Below are 17,692 nucleotides of genomic sequence, written 5' to 3' on the forward strand. Positions count from 1 at the left end.
ATTCTGGGCCAGCTTTAGCTCTGAGGCTTGGCTCCAGCTCTGAGGCCTCGGCTGCTGAAAGCAGGTATCTGGTTTGTTTGGGTTCTATAATCGAAACACTGTTTCAACTCCAGCTCTGAGATCCCGGCTGGCTGAAACAGGTTTCTGGGGTTTTGTTTAGCTTCTATATTTGTAACAATGTTTCAAACTGCAAGCTCAGAGGCCGGCAGCCGCAGGTGGGGAACGTTGGCTTCCTCCATCACTGAAGCAAGCAAGCCTCCTGTTAGCTTCAAGCTGCCTGGCTGCCGGCCGCCACCTTGGTTGGCAGTTAATTTGCATATCTCCCTGATTAGCCAATGGGAAGGGTAGCGGAGGTACGGCTAATTACCATGTTTTTCTATTATTAGATAGGATAGCCTTGCAGAACATGCATTTTATTTGTATGCATGTTATGTGCGGGGATGCTATTATGTTGGTATACTCTGGTTCTGTTAGACCACATTTCGGCAGAGAGCCCATGCCTGTGTGGCTCATTTTTATTCTACATCCCTCTCCTGCACTCAAGACAGGTTTCTCTTGGTGTCCAGATAGAACCTCCAAATCCTCCACAATTGGCAGCTTTTACCAGCTGATTAGAGCTGGCATAGGAGGTGACTCTGTCGTACGTAGCATTTTTATTAGTTTTCTCAGTCAGCCAACTTGTGTCTTTTCTCTTTTGTGGTTTAGATTTTCTGATTACATTTTGTTTATTAATGTGATTTATTAAAAAAAAACATCTATCCTTAAATCAGATTGGAAATGTGTTTGGAGACAGTTCTACTTGGGGGTCTTGCTTTTTATTTTTTGAACAGAAGCTTTGGTTGCCTTTGTTCTGGTCTGTTTTTCAAGATTATTTCGATAGTGAACAGCTGTGGAAGATAGAGTGACTCCAGAGCCGCTGGATAGGTTTGCTTATAGCTTTGGAAGATAAGGCCTGGTTTCTCCCTTCAGAGCAAAGGGAGAAACTTACTGCCCATTACAAAGATTCGGGTTCCCAAAGCTCAGGGATCCTTTCCTATATCTTGGCGCACTACATGTGCAGGTGTCACATTGCTCTGGAGCAAGAATATGCTGATATTCTGGCTACTCCTATTGTAATAAATTTGTGTGCCTCTCACCCAGGCGTCTTAATTTCTGCCAATACTCATGAGATTGTGACAGGCTAACTTGTTAGCTTGAAAGTAGACTAAAATCTCAGTGCCTTCACAGTTCTTTACAATATGTAGGAAATACAAATAAAAAGGCAAATAAATAACTATCAGAGTTCAGCTCAGAAATGTAATTTTTATCCATGTTTTTCATTAAAATCAACATTATACCATATTTATATAAATGTAGCATGTATATTTTCCTTAGGTTAAAATAAAGGTTAGGCATAATTTTGCTATTTTAATGACAGTGTTAAAAGCATAAAAACAATCTGCTTTTCTTAAGCATATAATTTTGTATTGTGTGTATGGATACATAGATACATATATATTGGGGTATATGTATATATTCATGCTTTGAAACAACAAATCAATCTTGCATTGTTTAATCACATTTTAAGAATCTCAGTTCCATAGATGTCATTATGTTGTATTATTTGCCTCTATTCCAGAATATTGGAAAGAAGATGAGCTGCCAAGAGTTCATTGCAAACCTCCAAGGGGTCAATGAGGGTGGTGATTTCTCCAAGGATCTACTGAAAGTAAGCATTGAGATACTGGTTTTTAAACTATACTTAGGTTTATATTTTCTTATGCATATATTTCTCTTCAAAATAGACGGGCTAAGGATCACATAAGTATTTTTGTTTTTTTGCTTTTGGTTTTACTGTTGATGTTTCCACCGGGTCTTGTCCTTGATGCAAAGTACCCTTCAATTAATAGCTCCTTAAAGTCCACATTATACTTATTGATTGTAATCAATGATACAGACATAATAACTAGATTTGGAGTAATTGGTGATATAAATAATTGGTGGGCAGTTTTTGATATATTTATAAGCAGACTGTCAGAATTTGAAAGCAGTCACAAAGATATGTTCACTACGGAAACTTAAAGCAGGTGCAGACTATATTGGAAGCAGTTCAGACTGTATTCAACCCCTAGTCCCACCGGCACTCAGGTTGTCTGTGGAAATAGATTAAATTAAGTCTGAGTAATTGTAGAATGCCTGAATTGTTTACACTCGGTTTTATCATTGGTAGCAGTCAGAGTGTTTTTCCGTGTCACCAGGCTGTTTTCCAGGAGACAATTTGAAAATCATAACATTCTACAGCAGCATAAATGAGATGTGCATTTGATCAAATACAACACAGTGATTGATCATGAATGTGACTATTTTAGAAGTTCAGGATAAGATATGTATGTTGAAAATGTGATTTTTACAGAGTTCTGTTTGTTTATAACCTTTTTAAAAACTTTGTACACATGTAGATTTCTTTTGAAATCAGTTTCTTTGAATGAATTTGCTAAGAAGGGTGACACATTTGAATCGTGTAAAATGGAAGTGGACCAGTTAAAATATAAGTCCTTCATTATGTTTTATGTGACTTTTAAACTATATAAAATATGTAGAATAGAGTTCTGCAAGACATATATACTGTGGAAACTGAAAGAAGTTATAAAAATATAGTACAGTGAGATTGTTAGTCTTTCTGACTTTAATTGCAGCATTTAAAAAAATTACATTATGAAAAAGACCCAGGAAGGAAAGTAGCTTCAGCTTAGTATATAAGGAAGGCATTTTTTATTGAGGTATAATTGGCATACAAACTTTATATTGGTTTCAGATGGACAACTGAACGATTCGCTATTTGTATATATTGCAAAGTGGTCACAATAAGTGTAGTTAAACATTCGTCACCATACATAGTTACAGAATTTTTTTTCCTGTGGTGCGAACTTCTGAGGCGTACTCTCAGCAACCTTTACATATGCAGTACAGTATTACTAACTGTACTCGCCATGCTGGATATCACATCCCCGGGACTTGTTTTCTAACTGGAAGTTTGTACCTTTGACTCCCCTTATCCATTTTGTCCACTCCTCTACACCCTGCCACTGGCAACTACCTATCTGTTAAGGAAGGTATTTCTAAAGCTGTTTTTTAATAAAGCAAATGCTGCCATTTCTGAAGCTACAATTCTGAATGGGAAATAAAAGGTGTTGGATTGTGACATGATGAATATGTTCTGCACATTCTTTGAAGCTATACTGTGGATACGGGTTAACAAGTCTGCGTTCAGTCTAGCTGCATTAGCATGGAAAATAATGGAGTCTTTCTAAGGGAGGATTTGTGAGGCTTTTACCCAGTTATGTCAGAAATGAAAATTGACAAGAACATTTTTCATGTTGAAGCTTTTAGATTTTAGTGGTATACCGCCTTATGGTAGCATGCGACTGTGGGTAAATTATTGTGTAGCTGTAGAGCATGTTGGATGGAGCTGTCTGAAAGCAAATTTAGTTACCATCCAGTCCAGTGGCTACTGTTCACCTTGGATAAACATATGTTCGCTGATTTACTCTGCCAAGAATTTGCCAGGTGATTTGTTGCCATTGTACAATCGAGATCATGTTCACAAACCTCAGGGGAGAAAGTGTGTGTTATACTATTCTTTATTTACTGTGAGAAGATGACGGTGAAATGGCAGTGAAAAATGATAGTGGTGTTTAGCATGGAAGTTGTCAAGTAAAATATTGATTTCCTTTCATAGCAAAGCCCAGCCACACACTGACCCAAGACAAGTTTTTCATTTTAGTAGGAATCTGGATTTTACTGCAGATTTCAGCAAGAAAAGGTTTTCTTGAAACCATTTTTGTTTTATTTCACTCTTCTATCTTTCTTTTCCCTTCCCTCCCGTCTCCTCCCTGTGCCCTCACCACATCAAGACAGTAATCCATTCAATAAAATATGCCAAAACATCTGGCCTGTCTCATGGCTCTATGGGGCCTGCCCATCCCAATACTTGGATGTAGTTTGCCTTCAAGCATCATTGGGGACAAGGTGGAGAAGGGAAGGGTAGGTTCTACGTTTGGTTATGATAGATTTAATAAGGCATTCCTAAGACTCTCTAATAAATAGTAAAATTCTTAAGGACATGACTATAGAGGGATGGGAATGTAAAATGTGGGCCAGTTCTGGGTTGGAGGCTGAACTTTCCAAAAGATGGATGATTGTGATTATGGATTAGGGAGCTATGCTGATTGGGTTCTAATCCCAGCTTCCATCTCTTACTAACTGAGGGATGTGAGCAAATTCATTTAAACTTTATCTCTTTATTTCCTTATCTGTGAAATGGGAGATTTTATTAGTTCTCACTTCATCTAGTTGTTTTAATCATTATAATTTTTGTTTAATATTATTTTGTTACCTATCTCAAAGTGTGCTGGAAAGGGATACCATCCCTTCCTGAAGTTATTTGAACCTTAAGAAGTTTTACAACTGCTAGAGTCAAGTATAATTAGTGTCAACAGACAAGAACTCTGTCCCCCATCCCTGCTTAGCCTAAACACACATATTCTCTTGCTCTTTAAAATGAACCATCTGAGACTTTGACCTTGAGCATTTCCTCCCATTGTAGTAAGATTTTTAATCCTTGTTATTAATGGCGTCCTTTTTCCCTAAAGACTAGTTGGTTCCAAAGAAGAGCCATAAGAATCCTCCATAAGAGGCATTTGTTTTATAAAGTCTTTCTAAACATTATATAGGTACCTTACATGAACGAAGAGAAGAAACAATCTATATATATAAAAGCCTAAGTGACTGGCCAACCATTTGACTGTTCGACTGTCCAACTGGTAGCTATGACATGCACTGACCACCAGGTGGCAGATGCTCAACGCAGGAGCTGCTGAGCTGCGGTGACTTGGCAGCTGTGGTTCTTGGGTGATGCATCCGGAACCAGAGAGGAGGAAGCCCAATTCTGGTGTGCATCACCGAGAACCGCCCTCTCACAATTTCCTAGGGGGAAATTGGAGAGCTAGTTTTGGCCTGATCCCTGCAGGCCAGGCTGAGGAACCCCACCAGTGCACGAATCTGTGCACTGAGCCTCTAGTACAGTGGTTCTCAACCTTCCTAATGCCGCGACCCTTTAATACAGTTCCTCACGTTATGGTGACCCCCAATTTCATTGTTACAAATTGAACATAATTAAAGCATAGCGATTAATCACAAAAACAATATGTAATTATATATGTGTTTTCTGATGGTCTTAGGTAACCCCTGTGAAAGGGTCATTCGACCCCCAAAGGAGTCGTGACCCACAGGTTGAGAATCGCTGCTCTAGTATAAAATAAGAGCGAGGAGCCAGTGAAAAATGGCATTGGGACATATAGGATCGAAGATTAGTTACAGGCTGCACAAGAATTACATTTTGAGGAGAATGAAGCTTTTGGCAATGAAACATGGAAATCCTAATTGTTTATTATTCTAGTTTTCTTATTGCCACCTACCATTTCATACTCAAATAATGTTCTCTTTAATATTTTTATTCTACTCAATAGTTAGGTCTTTAATTTTTTCCTTGAGCAGCAGTTGAATTCAGTAGGTGCCAAGGGGAAATTTAAAAAAAAATAGCTAAAATAATCTCTAAGAATATTTATATCATCTTAATGATAGAGAGGATAGAAACAACAAAACAAAACACCTAGGTCTTTCAAAATGATTCTACTGTAACTAAAAAACAAACTGAATGCAATATGCAGAGTGTTTTAAAACATAACTCCTCCTAAATCTAAGTACACAGGTAGCTTTAAAAATAATTCCAGTTAAAAGGCAGTCTCACTAGAAATCATTAAAAAGCAAGGTAAATAAATCTTGCTTGGGCAAGTCAGTAACATGCCACCCTTTCAGGCTTATGATTAGATGTTTGACTTGGCAATATTCTTTCTAAATTTAATTTTTTGGTAGAAATTGCTTGTCTCTCCTTTACTTGGGAATTTATTAACTTTGAAATTAGCTTGCAGTCAAAGGAAAACCGAAAGTTTTTTTCACTCTCTCAGGTTTGTAGTTAATGGTGAATAGAGAGTTGGGTTGAGGGTAGGAGGGGAGAGTGGCAGATAAATTGAAAAAATGTAAATCATTATGCTCAGCTTAGTGAAATTTGCACGCTTCATTCCATTAGTGGAATGATGAATAAATTGTTACATAGTTTATTGGGTAGAATCCCAATAAAAGTTCTTATTCAAATGCATTTGTTTGCCCTTGCTTCCCCAAAGGACAGAATTTAGGTAAGGTTCTTTTAAAAGAAATTTCTAAGTACATATAGATTACCTGCATTCATTCCTTAATATATGTACTTGGCTGAAAGCATTATATGTTTTGTTTTAAATGAAGTTTATTTCATTTGCTATTTTTAGAGAAAAATAATTTGTGAAAACAATGGAGAAAATAGCCAGGATGGTAGCATTTAAACAGACACAAAAGATCAACAAAGAAAATCACATTTTAAATAAAGATTAATGGGTCTTGTTGGACAAGGAAGAAACATAAGTATGAAATATAACATTATACTATGCAAACTCATAACCATTAGTCTTTTTAAATGTATTACAGTTTGATATAAGGGTAAGCAAAAAAATAAAAATAAAAATCAGCCATTAAAGGTTTAGAGATAAGCAATTTTTTATAAGCTCAAACTCCAAAAAAGACTTGTTTACATGGTGACAGCAAGAGCTGTAGTGATTCTTCGAAGAAAGAGAGACCAAAGCAGGCCCGGCTCTCTAACAGAGTTCCATTTCCCGTTCTGATTGGACCTTTGCAGCCAGGGAGAAGACTGGACATTTAACACTGACAATTCCCCTACTTTTCTTCCTACCAAAAGGAGGACCTTAAACAATATTCTCCTCTATGTTTGCTCTCTCTTCATTCATCTTTGCTTCCAATATTATCAGTGAGGACACGTATAATGGGAAATCCAAGCAAAAATAGGTTTTATCAATATCAGTATTTTGGTTGTGATATTGCACTATAGTTTTGCAAATGTTATTGTTGGAGTAAACTGGGTAAAAGGTGCAAGAAATTTTTAATTTCTTACAAACTGCATGTGAATCTACAATTGTCTCAATAAAACTTTCAATTTAAAAAAAAGGCAAATTGGGGTAGTTTCTCTACATTCAGCCAGAGACTAGTATGTATCAGGTAAAAATTAGCGTAATGAAATTTTATTGCTCTTGGCCTTTCTTTCAAAGTGCTGAATGTCATGATCAACAGCTGAGAAAGAACTGTGTAGCAGCATTAAAGACAATGGGGTATTGAGAAAAAGACAATGAGAGTTTTTTTCAAGAGTTGAAAACTGGAAAGTCACATGAATCTCTTTATTTAAAAATTATTCCTGTTACTCTGGATGTTGTGGAGAATTGTTTGTAAGGAAGTAGGACTTGAAATAGAAAAAACAGTTAAAAAAATGTTTCAGTTATCCACGGAAAAGGAATGGTGGCTTGGATGTGAGTGGTGACCATACTGAGGGAAAAATATTAGCAATGGAATTATTTTGCGCTTAGTGTTAAAGTTTATTTTGGAAAATTATTTTTCCAGATTGCCCCCCTGTCCCTTTCTCTATCACCTGTATTCTAAACTACGTGGAGTGGAAGAGCAGTAAAAAGTACGAAAACCCTAATAATTCCTTCTGAGTTAATGTTTGACTTGTGAGGCCAAATGTAAAGCAAACCCAGTATTTTACCTTGGCTGGCCACTTCACATTTCTGTTTTCTCATGTATAACATGGGTAATAAGACCTTCCTCTAAGAGTGACTATGGAGATTAACACAGTGATGTGTGTTCAGCGGCTGGCATGGTGTCATCTAGAATGCATTCAAGTGAGCTCAGTGTTGGCTTGTTTTCTTAGCACTGCTCTAGTGTCTGTGACTCGACTCTGAGGCTGTCTTGATGCTGCTAGTGACTAGTGATAGAGCCTCAGGGTGATAATTCCACCTCGTGGTGCCTTAGTTCCCATGGGCTGTGCCCATAATTTTCAGGTTTTCAGTTCAGGCTTTTGTGGTCCACAGTATCCAGAGCCCACCCCTTCCCTGTCACCACTCCCCACCTGGACCAGAGCTGCTTGTTTCGTTTTTCTGTTGCGCTCAAACTTACTCATGCAATGTCATTTAAGCAAAATATTCTAAGGGAAAGAAAGAAGTTGCAAAAACTTTATACATAGTCTCTAAGGATCTTTCAATCTACGTACTGGAAGCGTTCTTAACATCACTTATTTCTTTGTAAACTCAAATCATCTCTCAAGATTTTTTTTATATCTCTAAAGCTTTAACTTTTATATTTCACATATTAGTTTAGACAAAGAAGTGTGTATTTAATAGTGAAAGTTCAGATTTAAGTCCAAGAAAATTACCTTGGTGGTAGCAGCATTCTCAAAAGATTACTCCTAGAGAATTATAGGAGGAAGAAGCAGGCACAGTCTGAAAAAAGTCTGAACTTTTATTCTTATTTTTATTATTACTATTACTAGAGGCCCGGTGCATGAAATTCGAGCACTCAGAGGGGGTCCCTCAACCTGGCCTGTGCCCTCTTGCAATCTGGGAGCCCCACGATCGATCACCCCGCAGAGGGAGGCCCCGCCCACTCTCTGCAGCCTGCCACTCAGTGGCCTGGGCCTCTCTCTTTGGGTCCATTGATCACGGAGCCCCCCTACCCCCCTGATTGATCGCCCCACCAGCTGGTGGCTTGGGCCTCCCTCTTTGAGACGATCGCAGAGCCCCCCTGATTGATCGCCCTGCCAGCCGGTGGCCTGGGCCTCCCTCTGCGGGGAAATTGTGGGGTGATGGCTGGGCCCCCCAATGAATCACATCGCACCTGCCTTGGCTGGCCTGGCGCCAGTGAGTGTCATAGCGTGGTCATTGGACGGTCCTTGGTTGATTTGCATATTACGCTTTTATTATTATAGATTTTACTGATTTGAGAGAGAGAGAGAGGGAGGGAGAGAAAAATAGTGAGAGAGAGTGAGAGAGAGAGAGAGAGAAACATCAATTTGCTGTTCCACTTATTTATGCATTCATTGGTTGATTCTTATGTGCCCTGACCTGGAATTGAACCTACAACCTTGACGTATTAGGACAATGTTCTAACTGACTGACCAGGACAAGTCTGAACTTCTTATAAATGAAAAGCCTCAGTGAATTCTGAAAAATACTTGATCTGAGTTATATTCGGAGTATGTAGTTGAAAATAGGAACTTAAGGGTGGTATTTAAGTGTAGCTAAAAAAAGAGCATCAACTGTTGCCTAGAGTAGGTGCGCTCTTCAGAGGAGGTCATGGAAACCTGGTAGCAACAGTATCTAGGGAGGAAAAGGACTTGGATGCTTTTCCTGATATAAACAGGAGAGTCTTTTAAGAGAAAAGCTTTAAAGTTGTGGCTTAAAATTTGGAATATAGCTTTTCTTCAGTGAAATAAATCAAGCTGAGTTTTGATCAAAGATTCATGATGTGTTTCTGCTGCTGCTTTCCCCATGCTGTTGTTTCCAGTGATGTGCTCGTCATGGCCAGAATAATGAAGCTCCCTTTGGTGTGGTTCCAACCTTGAGTGAAAGTGGTGGTAATGATGAGGATAATACTTTGAAGTAGCTGAGACCCACAAATCATGTTCATGCTTTTAAAAAAATATCTATCAAAAATAAGTCGATTAGAACATTTTGACAGAACAGATGCTGCTTAAAGAGTACAAACAGATTTTTAACCAAATAAAATAAAAGTTTGACATGGGGAGGTAGTAATCATTAAGGGTACTGTAATGGAATATTAAGAATTCCTAGATAGGTTCTATTTTTAATTTGATCATGAAGAAGTGCTACAGAATTTTATATTCAGATGCATCCATAGAAGTTAGAATGTTTATGTTTTTGAACCATTTTGTAAATGTCATAACATAGTCCATCAAGATTGCTGCTCCTATCACTCAAGCGTGAACATGTAATAGTGATATGAATGTAATGGGTCACATTGTGAGTTTAAACCATCCTCCTTCTGGGCATGATATATCAGTGGAGATGGGGTGGGGGGAGGGTTCCTCGGGAGCAAAGCACTTCTAACAGGCCGACAATCCAACGGCAAATGAGCTATCATAGCAAAAGTTCCTTCCTCAGCACGGTGTTTACCTATCCATTAAGGATACACAGAAACAACTTTTAATTTAAAGTCATTTATACATATCTGTTCAGTAAAAAAAACAAAACAAAACAAAAAAACAATCTATAAAGGAAAGCAATGTGCTTTATGGTTTTAGTAATGCTTCACTTATGTAAAAGGTCAGTTGTCTTAAAAAGACTGAAAAAGTTGAAAACACACAGAAATAAAAATGACTCTCAACAGCCACAATAAATGGGTATCACAGAGTTTGGCCTATTTTTTAATAATAACCACAATTTTTTCCTCAAAATTTTGGCCCAATCTTTTTTCCGGGAGTATCCTAAGCAAGTGGCCATATAGACACAGGCGATTACCAATATATAAGCAAGTGCTGAAAACTGGGCACTGGGCCAGGCGCCTGCCACTGATCCTCTCTGAGCCAGGTCTTCAGTAACAAGGAATAGCCGCATGCAGTTGATTTTTCTAAAGAAAATTTAATTAAAACAACCATTTAGGTTGTTACTAAATTTTTAAATCTAACTATTTTAAATAAATTATTTTGAAGAAATAATTATGTTCCCAGTTAGTCATAAATTAGGATGATGAAGTTGGAGGAGTGCTATTAGTCAGCTTTATGGACGTTAGCAAGAAGTGATTTGATAATGAGATATAGAGAAAATGAAACTTTAAAAAACACTGGGTCACTAAATTGAACAGCTGGAGTTGTTTTGACAAAGGGCAGGCAAATTTGTGTAGTCAGTAGCTTCTCAGAGAATGGCTGTATTAGTGTGCAGCAGAGTAATGGATGTACTTAATGAGTCATCAGAAATGTTACATTATGTTTACTTAGTTTGATTAAGGAGATAGGGAGTGTGAAATAGATTTGGAAAGATTGCCAACAAAACTATTTTATAAAGGTTTTGGCATTTAAACAAATTAGTTTCAATCAGAAAATCTGCTAATACAGAATAATTCATCTCTCTACCCCAAAACATTCTTGAACTCCATTCCTTATCAATGTTTTTTTGTTGTTATTTTAGAGCTTTATATTTCTTTTGGTGGTTTTATACATTTTGCCTCCCCTCAAACTTTCCACAAGTGATAGCATATCTATGCTATAACTAAAGGCCGGTGCATGAATTCATGCACGAGTGGGGTCCAGCTGGCCCGCCCTGATTGGGGTGGGGGAGGCAATCCATGGTGGGGCCAGCCAGGGGGAGGGGCCGCGGCGGTTGGCAGGCCAGCCCCGCCCCCTGGTTGAACTCCCAGTCGAACTCCCGGTTGAGGGGACAATTTGCATATTAGCCTGTTATTATATAGGATGTGGCTTTCTCAGAAATACCAGGAATCACAAGAATGATGCAGGGACATGAACCTTCCTCCTAAACTGTGTCTCATGGTCAGTGTAGACACACATTCCTGTGGTTTTTCCTCCTCATCTCACCAGACTATATGTTGAGAATTCTGTTACCTTCACATTCTTTCCCAAATACAAAAGTGTGTTCGTTTCAACACTGACATTTGAAGAAGAACGCAAAGGGACTTCAATGCTTACTCCTGGTAGATGCCATTTCACCATGAGGTTGCTTAATTTTAGAAGTAATTATTCCTTGAGAATGCAACATAGATAAATCATTACTCTACTTTTCCTCTTTTTCTTCCACTTCCAGAAACATAAATCAGAGGTAAATCTGTACCCAAAATATAACCTCAAAGGGTTATTATTTGCATTCCCAGCTGTTAGTCTAGTCATATGTTGTAGACTTAGGCAAAAAAGACATTTTTGAAGAGTTATGGGTAGCTATGCAGTACTTGCATCCTCCCACAGCCACATCAAAATTACAACTAAACTACAGAGCAACCATCATTCAGAACCACCTGAAACCTAGCTGAATGAAGGCCTACACTAGGATTTAAAGACGCCACATGGAGACTGAAAAGCACAGTTGTACTATAATCAGCTACATAACCATGCCATTTTAAGTTTTATCATTTACCGACAGTCATTGTTTTACTCTGATGTATTTGCAAATGGGTTTCATCTTAAAGATTCATGGAAAGGATTGTGACTTATTCTAAAATAGAGTTGTCTGAGAATAAATTTTCAGACCACACCTTTAAACTGGATACAGACTTACAGAAATCTAAAGAATAGCTGGAAATACTGGCAGAAGATCTGGATAAAGAAGAATTGACCATATCGGACTGAATGAACTGAGTGAGGATAATTATTATTTTTATGACTTTGTTCAAAATATTGCTTATTTTTTAAAAATTTGTTTTCTAGATATAAAGAAACTTGTTTGTTTTTCTTAGAGCAGTTTGGTAAAGTATACCTCTGTAAGCAATACTGAAGCATTTATATTTTTCTCCCTACCTGATCACTCTAGAATTTGAAAACTCTTAATGAATATTATTGAAGTTTCATGGTAATATCGTTGTTTGCATGAATTCAATGAGAATTTTTTTCTATTTATAACAATTGGAAACTGGTGTTATTAACCAAGACTGAGTGGCATATCATGTTTGAGAGCCGTGTATAAATGGTGGATGTCACCAGAAAGCTTTAAGGAATTAGGATTAACTTTGGAAGCCCCTTGGAAAATCTGCCTGGTACCTTGCTTATTTACATGGTTCATGGCTTATTTAACGTCTTTCCAGGTAAGGAACGAAAGTTGCTTTCCTGGGATGTGGCAAAGCAAGAACCTCAAGGCATTTTGAGGTAACCTTGAGAACTTGAGGAATCCACCCAAATCTATGGTGTCACACGCAAAGCCTTGATGGGCAGCTTGTGGCTTGACTTCTTCACTTTCTTCTTGGCTAATTGAAGTTCAGCCTTGAGGTTCCAGCAAAACAGATTTAAGAAAGCCTGTATGATCAATTGCTATTCTTATTGTATTTATGCAAATAATCAAGCCGAATTTATTGAAACTAGACTTATACAGTAAATAATCTTAATTTTATTATCTTTGAGAAAAATGAGGATGATTTTAGGGAGAGAATTTGTTTTTTAAATAGAGTCTATAATCACAGTTGTGGATATTAAACTCTAGTTCAGTTCATTGTCTTTCACATTTTATTTTTCACCTGTAAACTGAATTATTCTAGTTTCCTTAGGTATTTGGCTATAACCTCTGAACTAATGTTTCATTTTTCTCCCATCCTTTGACTTGGAGTTATTAAGAACTAAAACTTTTCTGAGCCTTGCAATTGCAAATTGCAGCTAAAGGACATAATATAAACTTCAGAAGAATCACCACAAAAGCTCATATTTAGCCCATCTCAGTGATGATGCAGTGTCAGCCATGCAGAATTCACCAAAGCACCTGATGACATCATCAGAGACATTCACACAGCAGACAAGGAGGCTCTGTCACATAGTCACTGCCTGCTTTCATTCCAGCAAAAGAAACCTTGAGCCTTACATCCAGAAATATCGACTGACAGCCTTACAGAATCAGAAACTGGTGTATAATTTGCTCTGATCATTAACCCTTTTCTTCCTGTTTTTATAGACATACCCCTTATTAAATACCTGATTGCTTGCATACAAAAAAGAAAGAAAAGAATTATGGGTTTTGAGAACATATGAATTTTGATTAAATGATATTACTTGTCACCTGTGCATGACTGCCTCCTTTCCCTTAGTCTTAAGGGCAGAGACTGTGTCTTGTTGGTCACAGTATCCCTTATACCTAGTGTGATTCCAAGACAAATCAGATATTCAATAAATACTTGTGAGAGAAAATATTGTAGTTTTATATAAAACAGGGTGCAATGATTTCTGCCCATGGATAGGCATTGTGAGCTTATGTGAACAATTTGATGTTGTATATAGAATTGTGAATGTGTGTGATTGTATATATAATTTTTTTTAGAGAGAGAATGAAGGGATCCATAACTTTAATCAGATTTTCAGAGGTATCTGTGTTCCTCAGAGTTTTGAGAGCTATAGACATAAAACTCTCCCAGAGTAGAGACTTGTACCTTGTTATTTCAATTATAATAAACAAAAAAAAAACTTAAGGGAAAGGATTTTTCTTTCACCAATGCACATTGTTATTCACTGAGGCCCTGCTCTGAGCCAGAATCTGTGCTGGGTTCAGGGTGCGGGCCTTGATAGGACAGACACAGGCCATGACCTCAGCTCAGAATTTTGTAGGGAAAACAAATATTGGACTCATGATTATATAGATTATAAAATGATTCATTCAAAATTATATACTAATTGTGTTTAGGTATAGAAGGCATACATAATAGATTTGCCATGTATGGCAACAGTCAGAAGCTGGATCAAGATGAAATTTGATAGGATTCATGAATTCCTGATTTGGTAAAGATTGTGCTAAATATATTGGGGAATGTAAAGATGAGTAACACATGCATCCTGCCCTGAAGGAATTTTTAATGTAGGATAGTCGTTCTCAACTCGGGCTACACAATAAAATCATTTGCAGTGAGGGGAGAAGACGTAGGCGACTGACATTCTCACTCAGATGGGAACTGCTAAAATGGTATAGACACTTCAGAGAAAGGTCTTGAACTTTCTTATAAAATTAAACATATACTTACCCTGTGATCCAGCAATTTAAGAAAAATGAGAGTATATGTCACCAGAGTATTTCTTACAGCTTTATTCATAGTATACCCAAACTGGAAATAACCCAAATGTCCACCAGCAGATGAATGGGTAAACTATTCTATTCAGACAATGTAATACTCAATAAAAAGGAATGGACTGCCTGCACGCAACATTAAGAATGAAAGAAGCTTTATGCAAATGTTTGCAAGGAGGATTTTGTTATATGAAGTTCTAGTATAGGAGAAAGTCAACAGTGGATTGCTCTGAGGATGTGAGGATTGGAATTACCTGGGAATGGGCATGTAGGAACTTTGGGGGTGATTCTAATATATATCTTCCATCACTGGCCCAGGTACCCCAAGAGCACAGGCATGGCCTTTATTTTATTTTTTACTAAATTTATTAGAGTGACATTAATATTACATGATACAAACATGTATGTTGCATTGTTTGCTCACCACTGAAAGTCAAATCACCTCATAGTTTTCAATGTTGGGGGAATGTCACTTACAGAGCTATAAGCAAAAACTTGATGTCTTCTTCTTGCTCTCCCCTCATCCATTTCAAATCTCTGGGGATGGGGCCCGTCTGCAGTTTTAAAAGCTCCTCAGGTGATTCTGATGTCCTCTGAGATTTGAACTTAAATAGAATAAAGTACAAAAGAAAGCGTATTAGTTTTCTATTGCTGTTGTAATGAATTACCGCAAACTCGGTGGCAAGAAGCAACACAGATTACTTCACCATTTATAGGCCGGAGGTTGGCCTGGGTTCTTTTTCTGCCCCAGGTTTCACACATGACAAAATCACGGGGTAGGCAGGCTATGTCTCTTTCTGGAAGCTCTGAGGGTGAATCCACTGCCAAGCTCATTCAGGTTGTTGGCAGAAATCAGTTCCATGTGGTTGTAGGACTGAGCTCCCATTTCCTTGTCGGCTGTTAGCTAGGGCTCATTCTCAGCTTAGAGGCCACCTCCCTCTGTCTTCATATTCAGCAGTCATGGGTCAGGTCCTCACTTTTCATCTCTCATCTCTCTCCGACCCCCTTCTGCCTCATCTATCCTCTGCTCTGCTCTTTTGGTGCATCCCTGAGTGACAGTTTTATCTTCCTCTTATGCTTTGAAGGGTACATTTGCACTGGGCCCACTCACAGAATAATCTTTCTGTATTAATCTTCATTTTATCTGCAGAGTTCCTTCCCAGCAGCACCTAGATGAGTGTTTGATTAAATAACTAGGGGTGAGAATCTCGGGGGGGGGGGCGGTGCATCTTTAGAGTTCTGCCTACAAAAGAGAGGTAAATATAAAATACAGAGGGCGCTCAGATTAAATATAAATGACTTCCAACTGGGGAACATCTGAGAAACCGCCTTTGAAGCAGTAGCCTTTACTTATCTGATGGGTGCTCTGGAGCCAGAATACATAGGAGTAATAGTTTAAGTGCCCGTGTGGAGAAAGGAAAGGTGATGTGTACGATGCACTTAGAATAGCCCTTTATTCCACGATGCTCTCCTTCTGTGTTACACAAAGCCCTTCAGGCCACTGTAGCATAAAGTCAGAGGTTGGTTTTTATTTAGATCAAAGTAGAAAAATAGGAAGATTGTCAAAGAGTTACACACTTAATGTGTAGAAATAATATTTTTAAAAGGACTGAGGCAATTTTATAGTGTGATTTTTATGTCACCTTCTCTTTGGCTGTTAGAACCCATATGAAAGTCTCAAAAGTTATATTTCCATATTGCTAAACTTTTCAAAACTCCAAATCTACTGGTGAAAACCAGGGAATGTGGTTGTCCATAGAAGTCTAGCACTTCCTTTGTATTTCCCACAGCACTTCACTCTCTGACCATTTTTAGTGGACTTTGTACCTGCTCTATGTGGATGGGGGCACCAGGGCAATCAGCTTCTTCGCAGAGATGCCCTGGCCCTGCATCCCTTCCTCCCCAGCCCAGGCCCTGGTCAGGGTGCATGCAGGAGGCAACCAATCGATGTGTTTCTCTCACATGGATGTTTCTCTCTGTCTTTCCCTCTCTCTTCCACTCTCTCTAAAAGATCAATGGAAAAATATCCTTGAGTGAGGATTAACGAACAAAACACACACACACACGCTACAGCCTTATTAACTGATTTTTAGAAAATAATCCAAATAAAGGAAAAATACTTTTTTATTTTCTTTTTACCTATTTATAAGCTTTTCAAAAGGTTTGTGTATACCTTTTTATTTTGAAAGGCATGCATATATCTATACAAAAAAGCCTTAGAATATCTCCTGCCAACCTTTTTAAAATACAAAGGATGTAACTGCCCATGGCCATTTTTATTCAGCCTTCTAAAGGATGTGTCCATGAGGGCTAAAAGAATGAAGCCAGCACAGCTAGCTGGTATTTGTTGGCAAGGCTGGATCCGAGAAATAAAATTCAAAAGGGAAAGTAAGGTGGCAGGAAGCCAACGGGTCTTTTAATGGGGATCAAAAATGTCACTTTCCTTGTGTGACTCACATTTTTCTCTTTAAACTTCTGGAGCACATTTAGCATTCCAGATTCTTTCTACACCGTTCTTCCCATCCCTTGCCAGTGTGTGTTTTCTTTCTCTTTCTTCCCACCTTCCACCCACACCTGGTGTTGTTCATGACGATTAGAGAGGCCTGGCAAAGGAAACCTATTCTTCTTCTGTGTCATTTGTTACGAGCTTTGAAGGGAGAAATAGTTTTTTCTAGGAATTGCTTTTCTGTGTTCTGTGTAAATAGTGTACAGGCAATTCATCCGGTAGCTAATTTAGCTAGTTAGCACCTGCAAGGGAAGCCCTGCTTTCTTCGTCATGTTGCAGTAGTCGTCTTGTCACCATCCACCAGGATCTCCGAATGGGGTTTATTAAAGCTCTGTGCTTTCATCTTCAGAGATACTGGAAACTGGTTCTGATTTTGGCTTTTACCATTGGTTTTCCCACTTTAATATACAAAGGTATGTTTTCTTATAGCCCTAACAGATTGCTGTAGCTTTCACTTATTTTTTTCTGTTTAACACAGCGCTACTGGCAA

The 17,692-nt window shown here is 38.2% G+C and overlaps 1 protein-coding gene across 1 annotated transcript in view; it reads left to right on the top strand.

Moving 5' to 3' along the window:
- Positions 1–17,692, top strand: part of PSD3 (pleckstrin and Sec7 domain containing 3) — a 418,120-nt gene that overhangs the window by 233,379 nt on the left and 167,049 nt on the right. Inside the window, exon 9 of the mRNA XM_014536830.1 lies at positions 1,619–1,708. Within this exon, the coding sequence (XP_014392316.1) occupies positions 1,619–1,708 (90 nt within the window). The remainder of the gene's footprint in view (positions 1–1,618; positions 1,709–17,692) is intronic.

Source organism: Myotis brandtii, unplaced genomic scaffold (genome assembly GCF_000412655.1).
Source record: "Myotis brandtii unplaced genomic scaffold, ASM41265v1 scaffold103, whole genome shotgun sequence".
Taxonomy (NCBI): domain Eukaryota; kingdom Metazoa; phylum Chordata; class Mammalia; order Chiroptera; family Vespertilionidae; genus Myotis; species Myotis brandtii.